A 15,507-nucleotide genomic window follows, 5' to 3' on the forward strand; every position below is an offset into this window, starting at 1 on the left:
AGCTGACCAATGGCGGCATGGTGCGTTCAATGTCTACTCGGTAATCAGAGAACTTCATCTGAAAAAATCGCTGAAAATGATTAAATCTCGTCTTAAAGTTGTTAGTTTATTCTCTAATGTTTAGTTCTTCATCGAACCTTCCTGATGATCCAATAACATCTTTATACAGACATAAAATATCACTAATATTCACCAATTCTAACCATCAGAGGAGCAGGCCCCGCCCACTTCCTGCTTTATCAGACCATTCAGGATCGTTTATTCTTCTAAAGTTGATTCTGCCCCGCCCCATTATCACTGATTGGCAGGATCCACACCTGCAAAATGAATATAGTTTACAAGTATTAGATTTTTTTTTTTATGTCCCCCTGCGGCCCCCCTAAACTGGTTTGATCATTTTAGGAAATTATTTGGTTTTTATGGTAAAATATCGGTTAGAATGTGGCTCCTGCCTTATAAACAGGGAGGACTAGAGTGTCCCAATATGAAGGACCAGCTCATCATACATTAGATACTACTTTAATACCAGGGACGCCCCCTAGTGGACAGACATGGAATCTAAGTCAGTAAGGCAACCCTTACCTATAGACATTTTCTGATTCAGTCCCCAGGATGTTGGGAACAACTGTTAACTGCATAGTTAAAAGCATGATCAGATCATGGTATGATGTAAAGAAAGCAGTTATATTACCACAGTTTAGTCCAACATGGAGAATCCATGATGTCACTCCTGGAAGAGCAGATTCTGTGTTTAAACGGGAACGCCGTTTCTTTCCCCCATTGGTCCTTGATTTTCCGTTATTCCATCATGTTCTACTCTCCCATATGAGTTTAGTGTCATTTGGAGCCGTTCTGACGATATTCCGTTAGGTTATATCCAGTAACGTCTTCCTATGGGCAACGACTTGAAGGCACAAACTAAACTGTTCATCATTTATTCTTTATGGTACGCCAGCATTCAGAACATGGAGGCCAATCACCGTGTCCAGACATCCACAAAAAAATAACACAAAGTTTACTGAGTTTTAATTATTTTAGTTTAATATGGAGGAAAAAGAATCAGAATTCTGACTTTTTTACCGTAATAAAATGTAAAAATCAGATAACTTTTTTTTCAGTTGCCCTAATCCTCTTCTATACTAAAATCTCTTCCTTCATGGTCAGAATGCTGAGATTAAAGTCAGAATTCTATTCTATTCAGTCTATTTCTATAGCTCCTATTCACATCATGTCATCTCAGGTCACTTTACAATCCAACCAGATTCGACTCATTGACTCTTCAGCAATCCCTCACACTAAGCATGCTTGTAGCGACAGTGGAGAGGAAAAACTTTGGACTTTTGTCCTCCGTGGTTCGTTCTTCTGCACATCAAGGTGATTTATGAGCAGAAGGCCTCCCAGTCACCCTTAGATGACAAATATTTTAATTAGTCCCTTTCTGGTCCTGAAAGTTGCTTGGGCACCGGGGTAGGAGTAGATATCAAAGTGCTGTTGGATAATTGGCCTGTTCCTCTGTAGCTCCAGGCATTCCCATGGGACGGGGAATGGTAGAAGTCACTTAGACACCTACAGATGACACATCCAGCATTTGGCTTCACAAACACTGGAACAAAAAGTGATTAAAGCCTTCCTTCAGATAACTTTCCCCATCGTTATGCCGCCATCAACTCTGACTTTGAGTCTGGACAGGAGCAGTAACACCCCACAGTAATCCCCATAGATTACCATCATGAGGAAATTATAGTTCCTGACCTTAATTAGACCGGATTATAGAAAAAATATAAAGGATCCTATTTTATTATTGATTTATTCAATTCACTTTATTTCTGTAGCGCCAATTCACAACATGTCATCACAGGTCACTTTACAATTCAACCAGGTTCGACTCATTGACTCTTCAGCAATCCCGCACACTAAGCATGCTGGTAGCGACAGTGGAGAGGAAAAGCTCCCTTTAAACAGGAAGAAACCTCCAGCAGAACCAGGCTCAGTGTGAGCGGCCATCTGCTGAGGCCCACTGGGGTTCAAGGAGACAGAAGCAGACATAGAAAAAGAAGCATAGATACAAAAGGCAACGTTAAAAGGCGGCCCCATCCAGGAAACACACAGCCAGGCAGACGAGCTCCGAGCCAGCTCCCATGTCAGAGGATGAAGAGAGCACATCCAGTTAGTCACAGTCAGAGAAACAGGACTACACTGGAAAACAGGCCAAGCTCCAACATCTAGAAACAAAGGTGTTGATGGCAGCAGCACAGCTGATATTTCTCTCCAGGATGGAGTCACAGCCAAACAGGAACAGACCAGATGAAGCTACTATGAGAAAAAGCAGAGAGAGCAGAACGTTAGAGATTGAACTAACACATTCTGCAGAGTGGGAGTTCTGATATTAAAGTCATTGAAGATAGAATTCTGACTGTTTTCCCATATTAAACTGAAATAATAAAATCTTTTTTTATTTTTTCTCAGTGGCCATAATCCTCTCCTGTAAACGATGGATCAGACTGAAGCCGACCTCTGGAAGGCATTTCTCCAAGAAGGGAAAAGTGAATTATGTGAAAACGTCTGGAGACGCAGCTAAAGACGAGCTTATTGTGGGAACAATGGAGCCTCAGCAGTAGATTATTATCATCTCTCTCCTCTAAGGAATCTCTGCTGACATGTGACTAAGACGGCGTCTGTTGATTCTATGGGTTCTACGGCAGACACATCTGTGAAAACTTGGGGAAAAAATGGATTCTGCAATTTAATCTTTATTGCAACCATGTTGATTTTTAAGGGTTTGTTTCTAGAATTTGTTCTTTATTCCATTTACAGAAGAGCTATATGTGTATATATTTTATCTCTTTTTATTCTTATTTTTTTTTATCTTTATTACATTGTATACTTGGATATGTGTATATATTGTATAAAACTGTAACTAGAGCGTGTAACAAAAGTAATTTCCCTCTGGGATTATTAAAGTATTTCTGATCTGATGTAAACATCTTGTCTTTCCCATCTTTATGGCCTTTTCTGGGAAAAATAAACATGTCCAGAACCTAAACTGGGGTTAAATCTGGTCTCTGACAAAAATATTTAAATAATTTTATCCTCTAAAAATCCTGCTCCTTCTGTAAACTTTACCCAGAGACGTCTTAAGATCTAACCGCTGTAATATCTGAAAGCATAAAACCTTTTTTTTTTTTATATATATATATATATGTTGTGTTTACAGGCTTCAGCTTACTTCTTTTTTTTTCCTCGTAAAGCTGATTTTTCTCTTGGCAAAGCCACTGATTATCCTGATCACCAACCCTTTATTTACCCTGTAACACGTGGTTCTCTCCTGTATTTGCCATTTTAATTTTCCTTTCCTATTCTCTACTATACCCTGAACACACCGCCTGATTGGCAGCCTCCATGTTGGTGGAGTTCTGCTGAGTCAGGTTTATCACTTTACTTGGATTTAGCTTTACATATGCATATATATACACACATATATATACAGAAGAGCTATATGTGTATATATTATCTTTTATCTTATGTTGTTGGATGTATATATATATACAGGTGCTGGTCATAAAATTAGAATATCATGAAAAAGTAGATTGATTTCAGTAATTCCATTTAAAAAGTGAAACTTGTATATTATATTCATACATTACATACAAACTCATATATTTCAGATGTTTATTTTGTTTAATTTTGATGATTACAAATGACAACAATGAAAATCTCAAATTCATCATATCAGAAAATTAGAATATTACTGAAGACCAATAAAAACAAAGGATTTATAGAAATGTTGGCCAACTGAAAAGTATGAACATGAAAAGTATGAGCATGTACAGCACTCAGTATTTAGTTGGGCCTCCTTTGGCCTGTATTACTGCAGCAATGCGGCGTGGCATGGAGTCGATCAGTCTGTGGCACTGCTCAGGTGTTATGATAGCCCAGGTTGCTCTAATAGTGGCTTTTAGCTCTTCTGAATTGTTGGGTCTGGTGTATTGCATCTTCTTCTTCACAATACCCCATAGATTTTCTATGGGGTTAAGGTCAGGAGAGTTTGCTGGCCAATTAAGAACAGGGATACCATGGTCCTTCAACCAGGTACTGGTAGCTTTGGCACTGTGTGCAGGTGCCAAGTCCTGTTGGAAAATGAAATCTGCATCTCCAAAAAGTTGGTCAGCTGCAGGAAGCATGAAGTGCTCTAGAACTTCCTGGTATGTGGCTGCGTTGACCCTGGACCTCAGAAAACACAATGGACCAACACCAGCAGATGACATGGCACCCCAAACCATCACTGACTGTGGAAACTTTACACTGGACTTCAAGCAACGTGGATGAAGTGCCTCTCTTCTTTTCCTCCAGACTCTGGGACCTTGATTTCCAAAGGAAATGCAAAATTTACTTTCATCAGAGAACATGACTTTGGACCACTCACCAGCAGTCCAGTCCTGTTTCTCTTTAGCCCAGGCAAGACGCTTCTGACGCTGTCTGTGGTTCAAGAGTGGCTTGACACAAGGAATGCGACAGCAGAAACCCATGTCTTTCATACGTCTGTGTGTGGTGGTTCTTGAAGCACTCACTCCAGCTGCAGTCCACTCTTTGTGAATCTCCCCCACATTTTTGAATGGGTTTTGTTTCACAATCCTCTCCAGGGTGCGGTTATCTCTCTTGCTTGTACACTTTTTTCGACCACATCTTTTCCTTCCCTTCGCCTCTCTATTAATGTGCTTGGACACTGAGCTCTGTGAACAGCCAGCCTCTTTAGCGATGACCTTTTGTGTCTTGCCCTCCTTGTGCAAGGTGTCGATGGTCGTCTTTTGGACAACTGTCAAGTCAGCAGTCTTCCCCATGATTGTGTAGCCTATAGAACTAGACTGAAAGACCATTTAAAGGCTTTTGCAGGTGGTTTGAGTTAATTAGCTGATTAGAGTGTGGCACCAGGGGCCATCAATTTTGAACCTTTTCACAATATTCTAATTTTCTGATATGATGAATTTGAGATTTTCATTTGTTGTCATTTGTAATCATCAAAATTAAACAAAATAAACATCTGAAATATATGAGTTTGTATGTAATGTATGAATATAATATACAAGTTTCACTTTTTAAATGGAATTACTGAAATCAATCTACTTTTTCATGATATTCTAATTTTATGACCAGCACCTGTATATATAAAACTAACTGGGGAGTGTAACTAATTTCCCTCTGGGATTATTAAAGTATTTGATTCTGATTGTGGGTTTTATTAATCAGCGACCTGCAGGTGTGGCCTTTGGCGGCCATGTTTATGAAGGCGGTCGATTAGAGACGGGGGTGGGACCTTTAGCAGACAGCAGTGGAGGAGTTCACACGGAAACGACCTAAAGTCAAAACTAGACATGGAAACAAACTCCATCCATAAGCGTCAATCATTCTGTTTGGAAACGTCCTAAAATTGTTTCATTTTGGGAAAATTTGCAGGAAACTGAAGAAGATTCTGGGAAATGAGATGTGAGGTTCTATACGTCTGAAATTTCAATCACGCCGCAGTAAAGCTAAACGACTAAGACAAAAGATTAGGGCCAGGCTAAAGATCATTTTCTATTTCAAGAATAAAGCCGAATAACAAAGAACAATATTAGGAGAACAAAGAGGTTAAGTTACAAGAATAAGTCGCAATGAGAAGAGTAATAAAATTACAAGAAGTTACACGTTATAACGACAAGTCATAATACAAGCCATAAAATCACGAGAATCAAGCAGGAATAAGTCGTAACAATTAAGGAAAACAGTCATAAAATTAAGAGAATGAAGTAATATTATGAGAATAAAGTTGCAACGAGGTTAATTTATTCTTGTATTACAACTTTATTCTCTAAAAACTCTCCAGCCTGGCGCTGATGCTCCGATGAAGATCATGTTCATAGCTAGTCAGAAACCTATGAGGAACAATACAGTGAAATAATAGAAGAAATCTACATTTTGGAAGAATTGATGCTTCGTTTGAGGCTTCAGCAAACTGAAATAGAAGACATGGACATTCTAGACTTAAAGCTACAAAAAATGAAGAACTAGATGGGCTAAAGATGAAAGAACTAACTCCTGAGTGACGCTTTTTATGTTGAATGTGTTCATCTACATTGTGTATAAACAGTTAGAAAAGAGACAGACTGGTGACTTTCAGCCGTTTACCATTTAATTCAGGAGATTAACAACAAACACTTCAAACACTCAGACGTTTCTCCTCAATGGTAAAAAAAACAACAGAAACAAAGAAAATAAACGATAAATCAGGATGCATGCAAAGCCGATCAACGGTTTTAAACAAACTCAACCAAACCAAACCAAACAAACAGCCGCCTCATTCCCAGTCCGCCTCATTCCCAGTCGTCGTCGTCAGCTGCGGCCGGCTGGCTCGGAGCGCTCCCCTGCAGCGAGTTGGTCTGTGGACCCGGAACAGAGGCGTTAGAGCAGAAGGGGAACAGGAAGCAGAACCAGGAAGACGCCGCCTCACCTTTCTGGAGTCTGTGGAGCCGAAGGTCTTGGAGGAACTGAAGCCGCTGTTCCCTCGACTGCCTGAAGCCGACTCCTCCAGCCAGGACGGCACCTCCTGCTGCGCCTGAACCCACCAGAACCCGCGGTTAGAGGCCGGGCGGAGCCGCCAGCGCTAACAGCTAGCAGGACTCACCTTGGACAAGATGGACACCAGCGCCGGAGCCAGCTGCTGATCTTCGTCCGGGTTGAAGAACGACACCGCCTTCCCCACGTTGCCGCAGCGGCCCGTTCTGCCGATGCGGTGGACGTAGTCGTCGATGGTTTTGGGAAGGTCAAAGTTCACCACGTGCTGGACGTCCGGGATGTCCAGGCCGCGGGCGGCGACCGAGGTGGCCACCAGGACGGGACACTTCCCGCTGCGGAAGTCCGCCAGAGCCAGCTCCCGTTCCCGCTGCTCCCGGTCTCTGCCGACAGAAAACAGCGTGAGAAACGGCGGCCGGGGAAACGGAGGCGGAGCGCCGGGCGGCGTTGGTACCCGTGGATGCTGGTGGTGGGAACCTTCTCCTGACACAGGAAGGTGGCGATGAAATCCGCCTGCCGCTTGGTCTCCACAAACACCATGGTTCTCTCCGTTCCTGTGGGCGGAGCAACGAAAGGCAAGTAACAGTGAATCAGTGAGCTGCGATCTTTCTCAGTTCGGAACAGTCCTAAAATTACTCTGGGAAAATGCGTAAAACTAAAGATGATTCTGAGATGGAATATTCCTGAGTCGCAATTTCAATAACATCACAGCAATGATAAAAGATCAGAGCCAGGATAAAAGGTGTTTCTATTTCAAGAATAAAGTCCTGAAATTACTGGAACAAATTAGCAAAGTTACGAGAATAAGGTCGCTACGAGAATAGTCACAATAAGGTCGTAACATTACGAGAATAAGGTCGCTACATGAATAGTCACAATAAGGTCGTAACATTACGAGAATAAGGTCGCTACGTGAATAGTCACAATAAGGTCGTAACATTACGAGAATAAGGTCGCTACGTGAATAGTCACAATAAGGTCGTAACATTACGAGAATAAGGTCGCTACGTGAATAGTCACAATAAGGTCGTAACATTACGAGAATAAGGTCGCTACGTGAATAGTCACAATAAGGTCGTAACATTACGAGAATAAGGTCGCTACGTGAATAGTCACAATAAGGTCGTAACATTACGAGAATAAGGTCGCTACGTGAATAGTCACAATAAGGTCGTAACATTACGAGAATAAAGTCGCTACGAGAATAGTCACAATAAGGTCGTAACATTACGAGAATAAGGTCGCTACGTGAATAGTCACAATAAGGTCGTAACATTACGAGAATAAGGTCGCTACGTGAATAGTCACAATAAGGTCGTAACATTACGAGAATAAGGTCGCTACGTGAATAGTCACAATAAGGTCGTAACATTACGAGAATAAGGTCGCTACGTGAATAGTCACAATAAGGTCGTAACATTACGAGAATAAGGTCGCTACGAGAATAGTCACAATAAGGTCGTAACATTACGAGAATAAAGTCGCTACGTGAATAGTCACAATAAGGTCGTAACATTACGACTTTCACACTCGTGACGTTACGACTTTCACACTCGTGATGTTACGACTTTATACTGGTAATATTAGGAGTGAGTCGGAGCGGACGGAGAAAAGATTCGGCGTGGGGAAGGGGGCAGTACCGGTAGTTCGCAGCAGATCCAGCAGCCGCTCCCTCTTGGCGAACTTGTCCACTTCAATTATCGTCTGCTCCACGTCGCTGCAGGCTCCGCCCACGATCCCCACGGCCAGGAAGAGGTAGTCTGTCCTCAGGAAGTCGGCGGCCAGCCTGCAGACGGAGCAGAAGGTGAGTGAGGGGCGACCCGGGTGGGGCGGCACGGCGACGATGGCGGCGCAGACCTCTGGATGTCCTCTGGGAAGGTGGCGCTGAACATCAGCGTCTGCCTCTGCTCCTTGGCCGGCATCCCAGGCGAGCCCACCAGGCGACGCATTTCCGGCTCGAAGCCCATGTCCAGCATCCGGTCGGCCTCGTCCAGAACCAGGTAGCGGACCTTGGTCAGCCCGACCTGGAAGGAGAACCGTTAGCTACAGGCTGGACCGGAACCGGAGCAGTTCCATTCCTGCGTTACCTTTCCTCTCCCGATCATGTCCAGCAGGCGTCCCGGCGTCCCGCAAAGGACGTTACAGCCCCTGATGATGTCCTTGATCTGGTAGCCGGTGCTGACGCCGCCGTAGACCACCACGGGTCGCACGCAAGTCCTGAAACCAGACGGAGAAGTCAGACCAGGATTGGGTGGAGATTTTTGCTCCCAAACGCTCCGCCTACCCATAGGCAAATTTCCGCGCCTCCAGGTAGATCTGGTTGATGAGCTCTCTGGTGGGCGCCACAATGATGACCTCTGGTTCCTGCGTCTCGCTGAAGTGGCTGGCCGCCACGCCGTCCGCCATCAGCTGCTGCAGGATGGGCAGCAGGAAGGCGGCCTGTAAGGGACAAACATTAAGCAGCCGCCCTGAGGATGGCACGGGGGAAGCCACCCCGGCGCTCACCGTCTTCCCGGAGCCCGTCTGGGCGCAGGCCATCAGGTCTCTGCCGGCAGCGATGATGGGGATGCTGTGCTTCTGCACCGGCGTCGGCTTCACGTACCCCGACTTGCTGATGTTCTTCCGGAGGGTCTCGCACAGGTTGGCCTCATCGAAGCTCTGGGGAGGAGACTGTTTAAGAGGGGGGGGGGACCGGGCCTCACGGTTCTGCAGTCGCCGCCGGGTCACCTCCTACCATGAACGCTGCGGGCGAGTCGCTACCGCTGATTTCCACCAGGATGTCGTCGTACTTGTTGAAGTTGATGCCGCTCTCGTAGTGGGCGAAGATCGACTCCTCGTCCTCGGGAAGGGAGGGAGGGATGTACGTCACTTTGGGTTCTGAAAGTCAGAACGGGGTTATTAGGGAGGGGTCCTGGGTGGAGGGGTCGGCGTTCGCTGTAAGGAGTTCCACCTACTGTCACCATCAGCGTCCTCTTTCTTCTCTGGATCTTTGTCTTCTCCTGCAACCACAAAGAACGGGTCAGAATCTAACCGTTCTGGTCCGGACCGAATCAGAAACCAGTTCCGAACCCAACACCGGTTCCGATCCAAACCCAAATCAGAAACCGGGTCCGGTCCAGACACCAGTTCCGATCCAAACCCAATCAGACACCGGGTCCAGTCCAGACACTGGTTCCGATCCAAACCGAATCAGAAACCGGGTCCGGTCCAGACCGAATCAGACATCGGGTCTGGTCCAGACACTGGTTCCGATCCAAACCCAAACAGACACCGGGTCCGATCCAAACCCAAACAGACACCGGGTCCGATCCAAACCCAATCAGACACCGGGTCCGATCCAAACCCAATCAGACACCGGTTCCGATCTAGACCGGATCATACACCGGTTCCGATCTAGACCGGATCAGACACCGGTTCCGATCCAGACCGGATCAGACACCGGTTCCGATCCAGACCGGATCAGACACCGGTTCCGATCTAGACCGGATCAGACACCGGTTCCGATCCAGACCGGATCAGACACCGGTTCCGACCCAGACCGGATCAGACACCGGTTCCGACCCAGACCGGATCAGACACCGGTTCCGACCCAGACCGGATCAGACACCGGTTCCGACCCAGACCGGATCAGACACCGGTTCCGATCCAGACCGGATCAGAAACGATTATTGCTGGGACATATTAAAAATATCAACCCAGGTGTTTTCTCCTCCCTCACTCCAGGGGGCGGGGCTTTCCTCTCCATCAAAGAAGCATTCCTATTGGTCCCTAGCTGGACTTGAGCCACATTTCATTGGCCAATCGGACTTACAGAGAAAGTTCTGGGTAAGGAAAGCCATTTCTGACTTAATTAGGAGTTAAAAGAACTTTGGAGTTTTAAAAGGTGGAAAGCTTCCTCGATCGTTTCTGGATCAGAACCAGATTCTTACCTCGACTGATGACCTCATCATCTTCCACGCGGTAGCCTGCAATGACAAGCACCGCATCAGCTCTGCCTTCATCATCACCATCAATAATCTTGCTCTTCATCCTCTACCTCCACCGAAGCCGCCTCGTCCTCCTCCTCTTCTCCCTCGGCCGCCATCTTGAACACATCGTCCAATCATGAATCACCTAACCAACACATGTGATGACAAAGCTGCGGAGCCTCTGGTACCTTGTCTGAAGCCGCCTCTTCCTCCTCTTCCTCGCCCTCTGAACCCTGTGAGAGATGCACCAATCAGAGGAGAGAACTTTCTGAGCTACGGCGGCAGATCAACAACCTTCTTACCGTTTTCCTGGGATCCATCAGCGTCTCCTGCGGACCAATCAGACACAGCGTCAATTAAAGCCCAATTAAAAACCAACCAATCAAAGATCAGTAAACGTCTTCACCAGGAGAATTATCGGAGAAGCTCCTGCCGAAGCCTCTTCCTTTGAAGCCTTCCCTCTCGCCGTCCGCTTTACGGCTCCAGCCGGATCCGTCTGCTCAGACAGGAAGCCGTAAAAAAACATCAACGACGAGCCGAATGAACAACTCCAGCCAACCAGGAGTGGAGAACGCCCACCTGAGCTGAACGAGTTCCTGAAGCCTCTTCCTCGCCCGCCACGACCTCTTCCGGAGTCGCTGTGTTCGCCGTTCAATGAACCTTCGTTCCACGAACCTAAGGGCCGTTCAAAAGGTTAGCGGGGCGTTAGCTCAGCAGCAGCTGGATGTTAGGAAACCGTACCGTTGCTAGGGGCGGAGCTTGACAGGCCGACGGTCGTTTCCTGGAAGAGAGGGGAGAACCAGTGAGAAATGGCGGGGGCGGGAACTCGGCAGCAGAAGGAAGGGGGGCTTACCGCTTCTTCCCAGTCGTCCATGTTATGGGAAAGCTGGAAAAAATAAAAAATAATAATAATAATTAAAAAAAAACTTGTTTAGAATAAAACTAAAACATTTAACTCCTCAAAGAATTTAATTTATATAAAATTTCCTCTGGATTCAAAAACTGAAATTCGAAAATTCAACTTTATAATAAAATATGGTACAAGAAAAATAGGAAATAAATTTGGGAAAAATTTTTACTTTAAAATTCCTCTTTTTCATTGAATTTCTGAGGAGAGAGAAATCCTGACAGGATATAAATAATTTAAGAAATAAACAATTTTTTAATAACCTCCATTTAAAGACAACAAATTTAAACAATTATTTTTAGTCTTTCCATAATTCTGCAGCAAACTATGGTGTTTAGGAGCTCTTACTTTGAAATGTACTTCCTGTTTGGCGCTGGGTCTCTGTAGATGAGGGGAGCCTGTGTGAATGACTGCTTTCTATTGGACAGGAGGGTCATAAATGGGTCATTAACTCACCTCTGTAGATCTTCCTGTGGTGCTTTAAAAAAATCTAATAAAAACATTAAGGAAATTAAAATCAGGTTTGCTGGTCCAGGGTCACAGCTCAACATGGCCGCCCAGAGAAAACTGGTTTGACAAAAAGTTTATTTAGTGTATTTAAATGTTTTATTTTCTTTTTTTGCTTAACTGATAAGGTTAATTGCACCATTGGCTTAAATTTAAGCAGCCCCTCCTTGCCAGCTGGAGCTTATTAAACCCCGTTGTAGAATATTCCGAACCGTAAAGGAGTCCTTAAAACATCACTGAAATCAATCCGCGGATCAAACAGCAGCCCCGTCACTACCCGATCCGTCCTGCGCATGCGCAAACAGAATAAGATCAGGGTGGCCGAAAACCTCAAAATAACGCAACTGAAAATACTTATTTATACACTTAAAACATCAAAATATGCTAAACTCTATGGTATAGAAAACACTGAAGACTTTTCTGGAAGAAACGGATACGTTTTACCTTCCCTCCGCTGAATTGCGTGACGTCATCGTCGGACATTCTCAGAGAAATCACGGTAAGGTTAAAGGCTCTTTAATACTAAAATATTCAAAAGCAAACATCAGCCCGAGAAAGAAAAAGAAATACGAAGTATTGCCTACCGAGAAGTAGTTCGCGCATGCGCAGGCCGGACCGGCTACTGACAGCCCCGGTGATGCTGAGCTTAAAATGTCGGCTTGCAGACGAGGCCACAGACCTCCCGCTAATTAGCCGCCCTAGCCTCGCTAATTAGCCGCCCGAGCAACGCTAATTAGCCGCCCGAGCCACGCTAATTAGTCGCCCAAGCCACCCTAATTAGCCGCCCTAACCCCGCAGCAGTCCGCTAGCTTGGCCTTGAGCAGAGCCACGGCCCCAGGGCCGCCATGTTGCTCCGGCCCTCAGGAGGAAGCCGGGCGCCATATTGGCTGCAGCTGCACGTGCTCCGAAGCTCAACTTCAAATACCTGGAACTAATGTTAAACTTCTCTTCTAATAAAGGCATTAGCTAGAAAAACAACTACTCCATGCAATTTTTATTAAAACTGGCCATTTTTGTAGCTAGCAAAGACAAAAGAAACTAGAGAAATTATTTTAAGACCATCCAAAGTGATGGCGGTGGACTTCAAAGACTTTAACTCAGCTCTTAAAAAAAAAAAAAAAACTTTCAATTAAGTGCAATGATAAAAAAATACATATTTTAAACTACAATATTTCAGTAGAGATTTGTTGGGAGAAAGTGCCGCAGCAGCGGTAAAGTTCTTACCGCTTCTCGGAGCCTCTCCTGCAGGTCGCTGCTCCTCCTCCTGTCTGTCTCTCTGCGGCAGCGCGCGCTCACCACCTGCGGTAAAGGGCGGCAGGGTTGCCAGGTTTGAAGCTGTCCCTCTTTCCTGAAACATGTTGAAAACAAAGCGATAAAAACCCTCCAGATGACCGTAGCGCAGCTTTTAATTCTCTGATGTCACATCTGAGCTTATTTCCACCGCGTTTAGAGAAGGATTATAGAATACATTTATTTATTTATTTTGATATCAATATTTTGACAGTTTTCTGAGGCACTGGCTAAAAATGCACATGTACTACACAGAAAAAAAATTAAAAACACAGATTTTTAAATCTTAAGACAAAATGAAGTTATTTACTTTATGAACAATATTTTAATAAAGTAAAGAGCGGAGGGGAGGTCTATCTGGGTCTGCCTGCTGGGGGCGGGTTGCCTTCACAGCTCTGGGAGGAAAGTGTTCCTGAGTCTGCTTCTTTTGGATCTGATGGTTGAATGGCTTTCCTGACGGTAGTGGAACCAGTGCGGTGAACGGGATGGCTGGGATCTATAGATGTTAGATTTTAACCTGGTAGATGTTACCCTGGTAGATTTTTACGTGGTAGATGTTAGATTTTAACCTGGTAGATGTTAGACTTTAACCTGGTAGATGTTAGATTTTAACCTGGTAGATGTTAGATTTTAACCTGGTATATGTTACCTGGGTAGATTTTTACCTGGTAGATGTTAGATTTTAACCTGGTAGATGTTAGATTTTAACCTGGTATATGTTACCTGGGTAGATTTTTACGTGGTAGATGTTAGATTTTAACCTGGTAGATGTTACCCGGGTAGATTTTTACGTGGTAGATGTTAGATTTTAACCTGGTATATGTTACCCGGGTAGATTTTTACCTGGTAGATGTTAGATTTTACCCTGGTAGATGTTAGATTTTAACCTGGTATATGTTACCCGGGTAGATTTTTACGTGGTAGATGTTAGATTTTAACCTGGTAGATGTTAGATTTTAACCTGGTAGATGTTAGATTTTTACCTGGTAGATGTTAGATTTTAACCTGGTAGATGTTAGATTTTAACCTGGTATATGTTACCCGGGTAGATTTTTACGTGGTAGATGTTAGATTTTAACCTGGTAGATGTTACCCGGGTAGATTTTTACGTGGTAGATGTTAGATTTTAACCTGGTATATGTTACCTGGGTAGATTTTTACGTGGTAGATGTTAGATTTTAACCTGGTAGATGTTACCCGGGTAGATTTTTACGTGGTAGATGTTAGATTTTAACCTGGTAGATGTTACCCGGGTAGATTTTTACGTGGTAGATGTTAGATTTTAACCTGGTAGATGTTACCCGGGTAGATTTTTACGTGGTAGATGTTAGATTTTAACCTGGTATATGTTACCCGGGTAGATTTTTACGTGGTAGATGTTAGATTTTAACCTGGTATATGTTACCCGGGTAGATTTTTACGTGGTAGATGTTAGATTTTAACCTGGTATATGTTACCCGGGTAGATTTTTACGTGGTAGATGTTAGATTTTAACCTGGTATATGTTACCCGGGTAGATTTTTACGTGGTAGATGTTAGATTTTAACCTGGTAGATGTTAGATTTTAACCTGGTATATGTTACCTGGGTAGATTTTTACGTGGTAGATGTTAGATTTTAACCTGGTAGATGTTAGATTTTAACCTGGTATATGTTACCCGGGTAGATTTTTACGTGGTAGATGTTAGATTTTAACCTGGTAGATGTTACCCGGGTAGATTTTTACGTGGTAGATGTTAGATTTTAACCTGGTATATGTTACCTGGGTAGATTTTTACGTGGTAGATGTTAGATTTTAACCTGGTAGATGTTACCCGGGTAGATTTTTACGTGGTAGATGTTAGATTTTAACCTGGTAGATGTTACCCGGGTAGATTTTTACGTGGTAGATGTTAGATTTTAACCTGGTATATGTTACCCGGGTAGATTTTTACGTGGTAGATGTTAGATTTTAACCTGGTAGATGTTACCCGGGTAGATTTTTACGTGGTAGATGTTAGATTTTAACCTGGTATATGTTACCCGGGTAGATTTTTACGTGGTAGATGTTAGATTTTAACCTGGTATATGTTACCCGGGTAGATTTTTACGTGGTAGATGTTAGATTTTAACCTGGTAGATGTTACCCGGGTAGATTTTTACGTGGTAGATGTTAAATGTTAACCTGGTAGACGTTAACCTGGTAGACGTTAACCTGGTAGATGTTACCCGGGTAGATTTTTACGTGGTAGATGTTAGATTTTAACCTGGTATATGTTACCCGGGTAGATTTTTACGTGGTAGATGTTAG

At 44.1% G+C, this 15,507-nt stretch overlaps 1 protein-coding gene across 3 annotated transcripts; it reads right to left on the reverse strand.

The window, feature by feature from the left end:
- Window positions 1–6,148: 6,148 nt before the first annotated feature.
- Window positions 6,149–13,270, reverse strand: ddx4 (DEAD (Asp-Glu-Ala-Asp) box polypeptide 4). Of its 3 annotated transcripts, XM_038269038.1 has the most exons (22): window positions 13,153–13,223; window positions 11,878–11,899; window positions 11,770–11,802; window positions 11,368–11,400; window positions 11,256–11,295; window positions 11,094–11,189; window positions 10,921–11,010; window positions 10,817–10,843; window positions 10,703–10,747; window positions 10,583–10,630; window positions 10,476–10,511; window positions 9,501–9,545; window positions 9,281–9,423; window positions 9,052–9,204; window positions 8,831–8,985; window positions 8,634–8,763; window positions 8,404–8,570; window positions 8,187–8,332; window positions 7,001–7,100; window positions 6,659–6,929; window positions 6,485–6,589; window positions 6,149–6,413 (listed from the first exon to the last, which is right to left on the reverse strand). In XM_038269038.1, the coding sequence occupies exons 4-22, from the start codon at window positions 11,386–11,388 to the stop codon at window positions 6,348–6,350; spliced, it is 1,884 nt and encodes a 627-aa protein (XP_038124966.1). In that variant the 5' UTR covers window positions 11,389–11,400; window positions 11,770–11,802; window positions 11,878–11,899; window positions 13,153–13,223; the 3' UTR covers window positions 6,149–6,347. The 3 variants fall into 3 exon arrangements, with proteins under 3 accessions (XP_038124966.1, XP_038124975.1, XP_038124982.1); XM_038269047.1 differs by lacking the exon at window positions 11,878–11,899 and having other exon boundaries at window positions 11,770–11,838; window positions 13,153–13,270; XM_038269054.1 differs by lacking the exon at window positions 11,770–11,802 and having other exon boundaries at window positions 13,153–13,186.
- Window positions 13,271–15,507: the final 2,237 nt, after the last annotated feature.

Source organism: Cyprinodon tularosa, unplaced genomic scaffold, assembly GCF_016077235.1.
Source record: "Cyprinodon tularosa strain WSP-4 unplaced genomic scaffold, ASM1607723v1 ctg1191, whole genome shotgun sequence".
Lineage (NCBI taxonomy): Eukaryota > Metazoa > Chordata > Actinopteri > Cyprinodontiformes > Cyprinodontidae > Cyprinodon > Cyprinodon tularosa.

Excerpts from the sequence above, each read along its gene's own strand:
- ddx4 (XM_038269047.1), bottom strand. The coding sequence starts at position 11,388 with ATGGACGACTGGGAAGAAGCG. Across the intron at positions 9,546-10,475 it reads TGATGAGGTCATCAGTCGAG|GAGAAGACAAAGATCCAGAG; the intron begins GTAAGAATCTGG and ends TTGTGGTTGCAG. Across the intron at positions 7,101-8,186 it reads GGATCTGCTGCGAACTACCG|GAACGGAGAGAACCATGGTG; the intron begins GTACTGCCCCCT and ends CTCCGCCCACAG.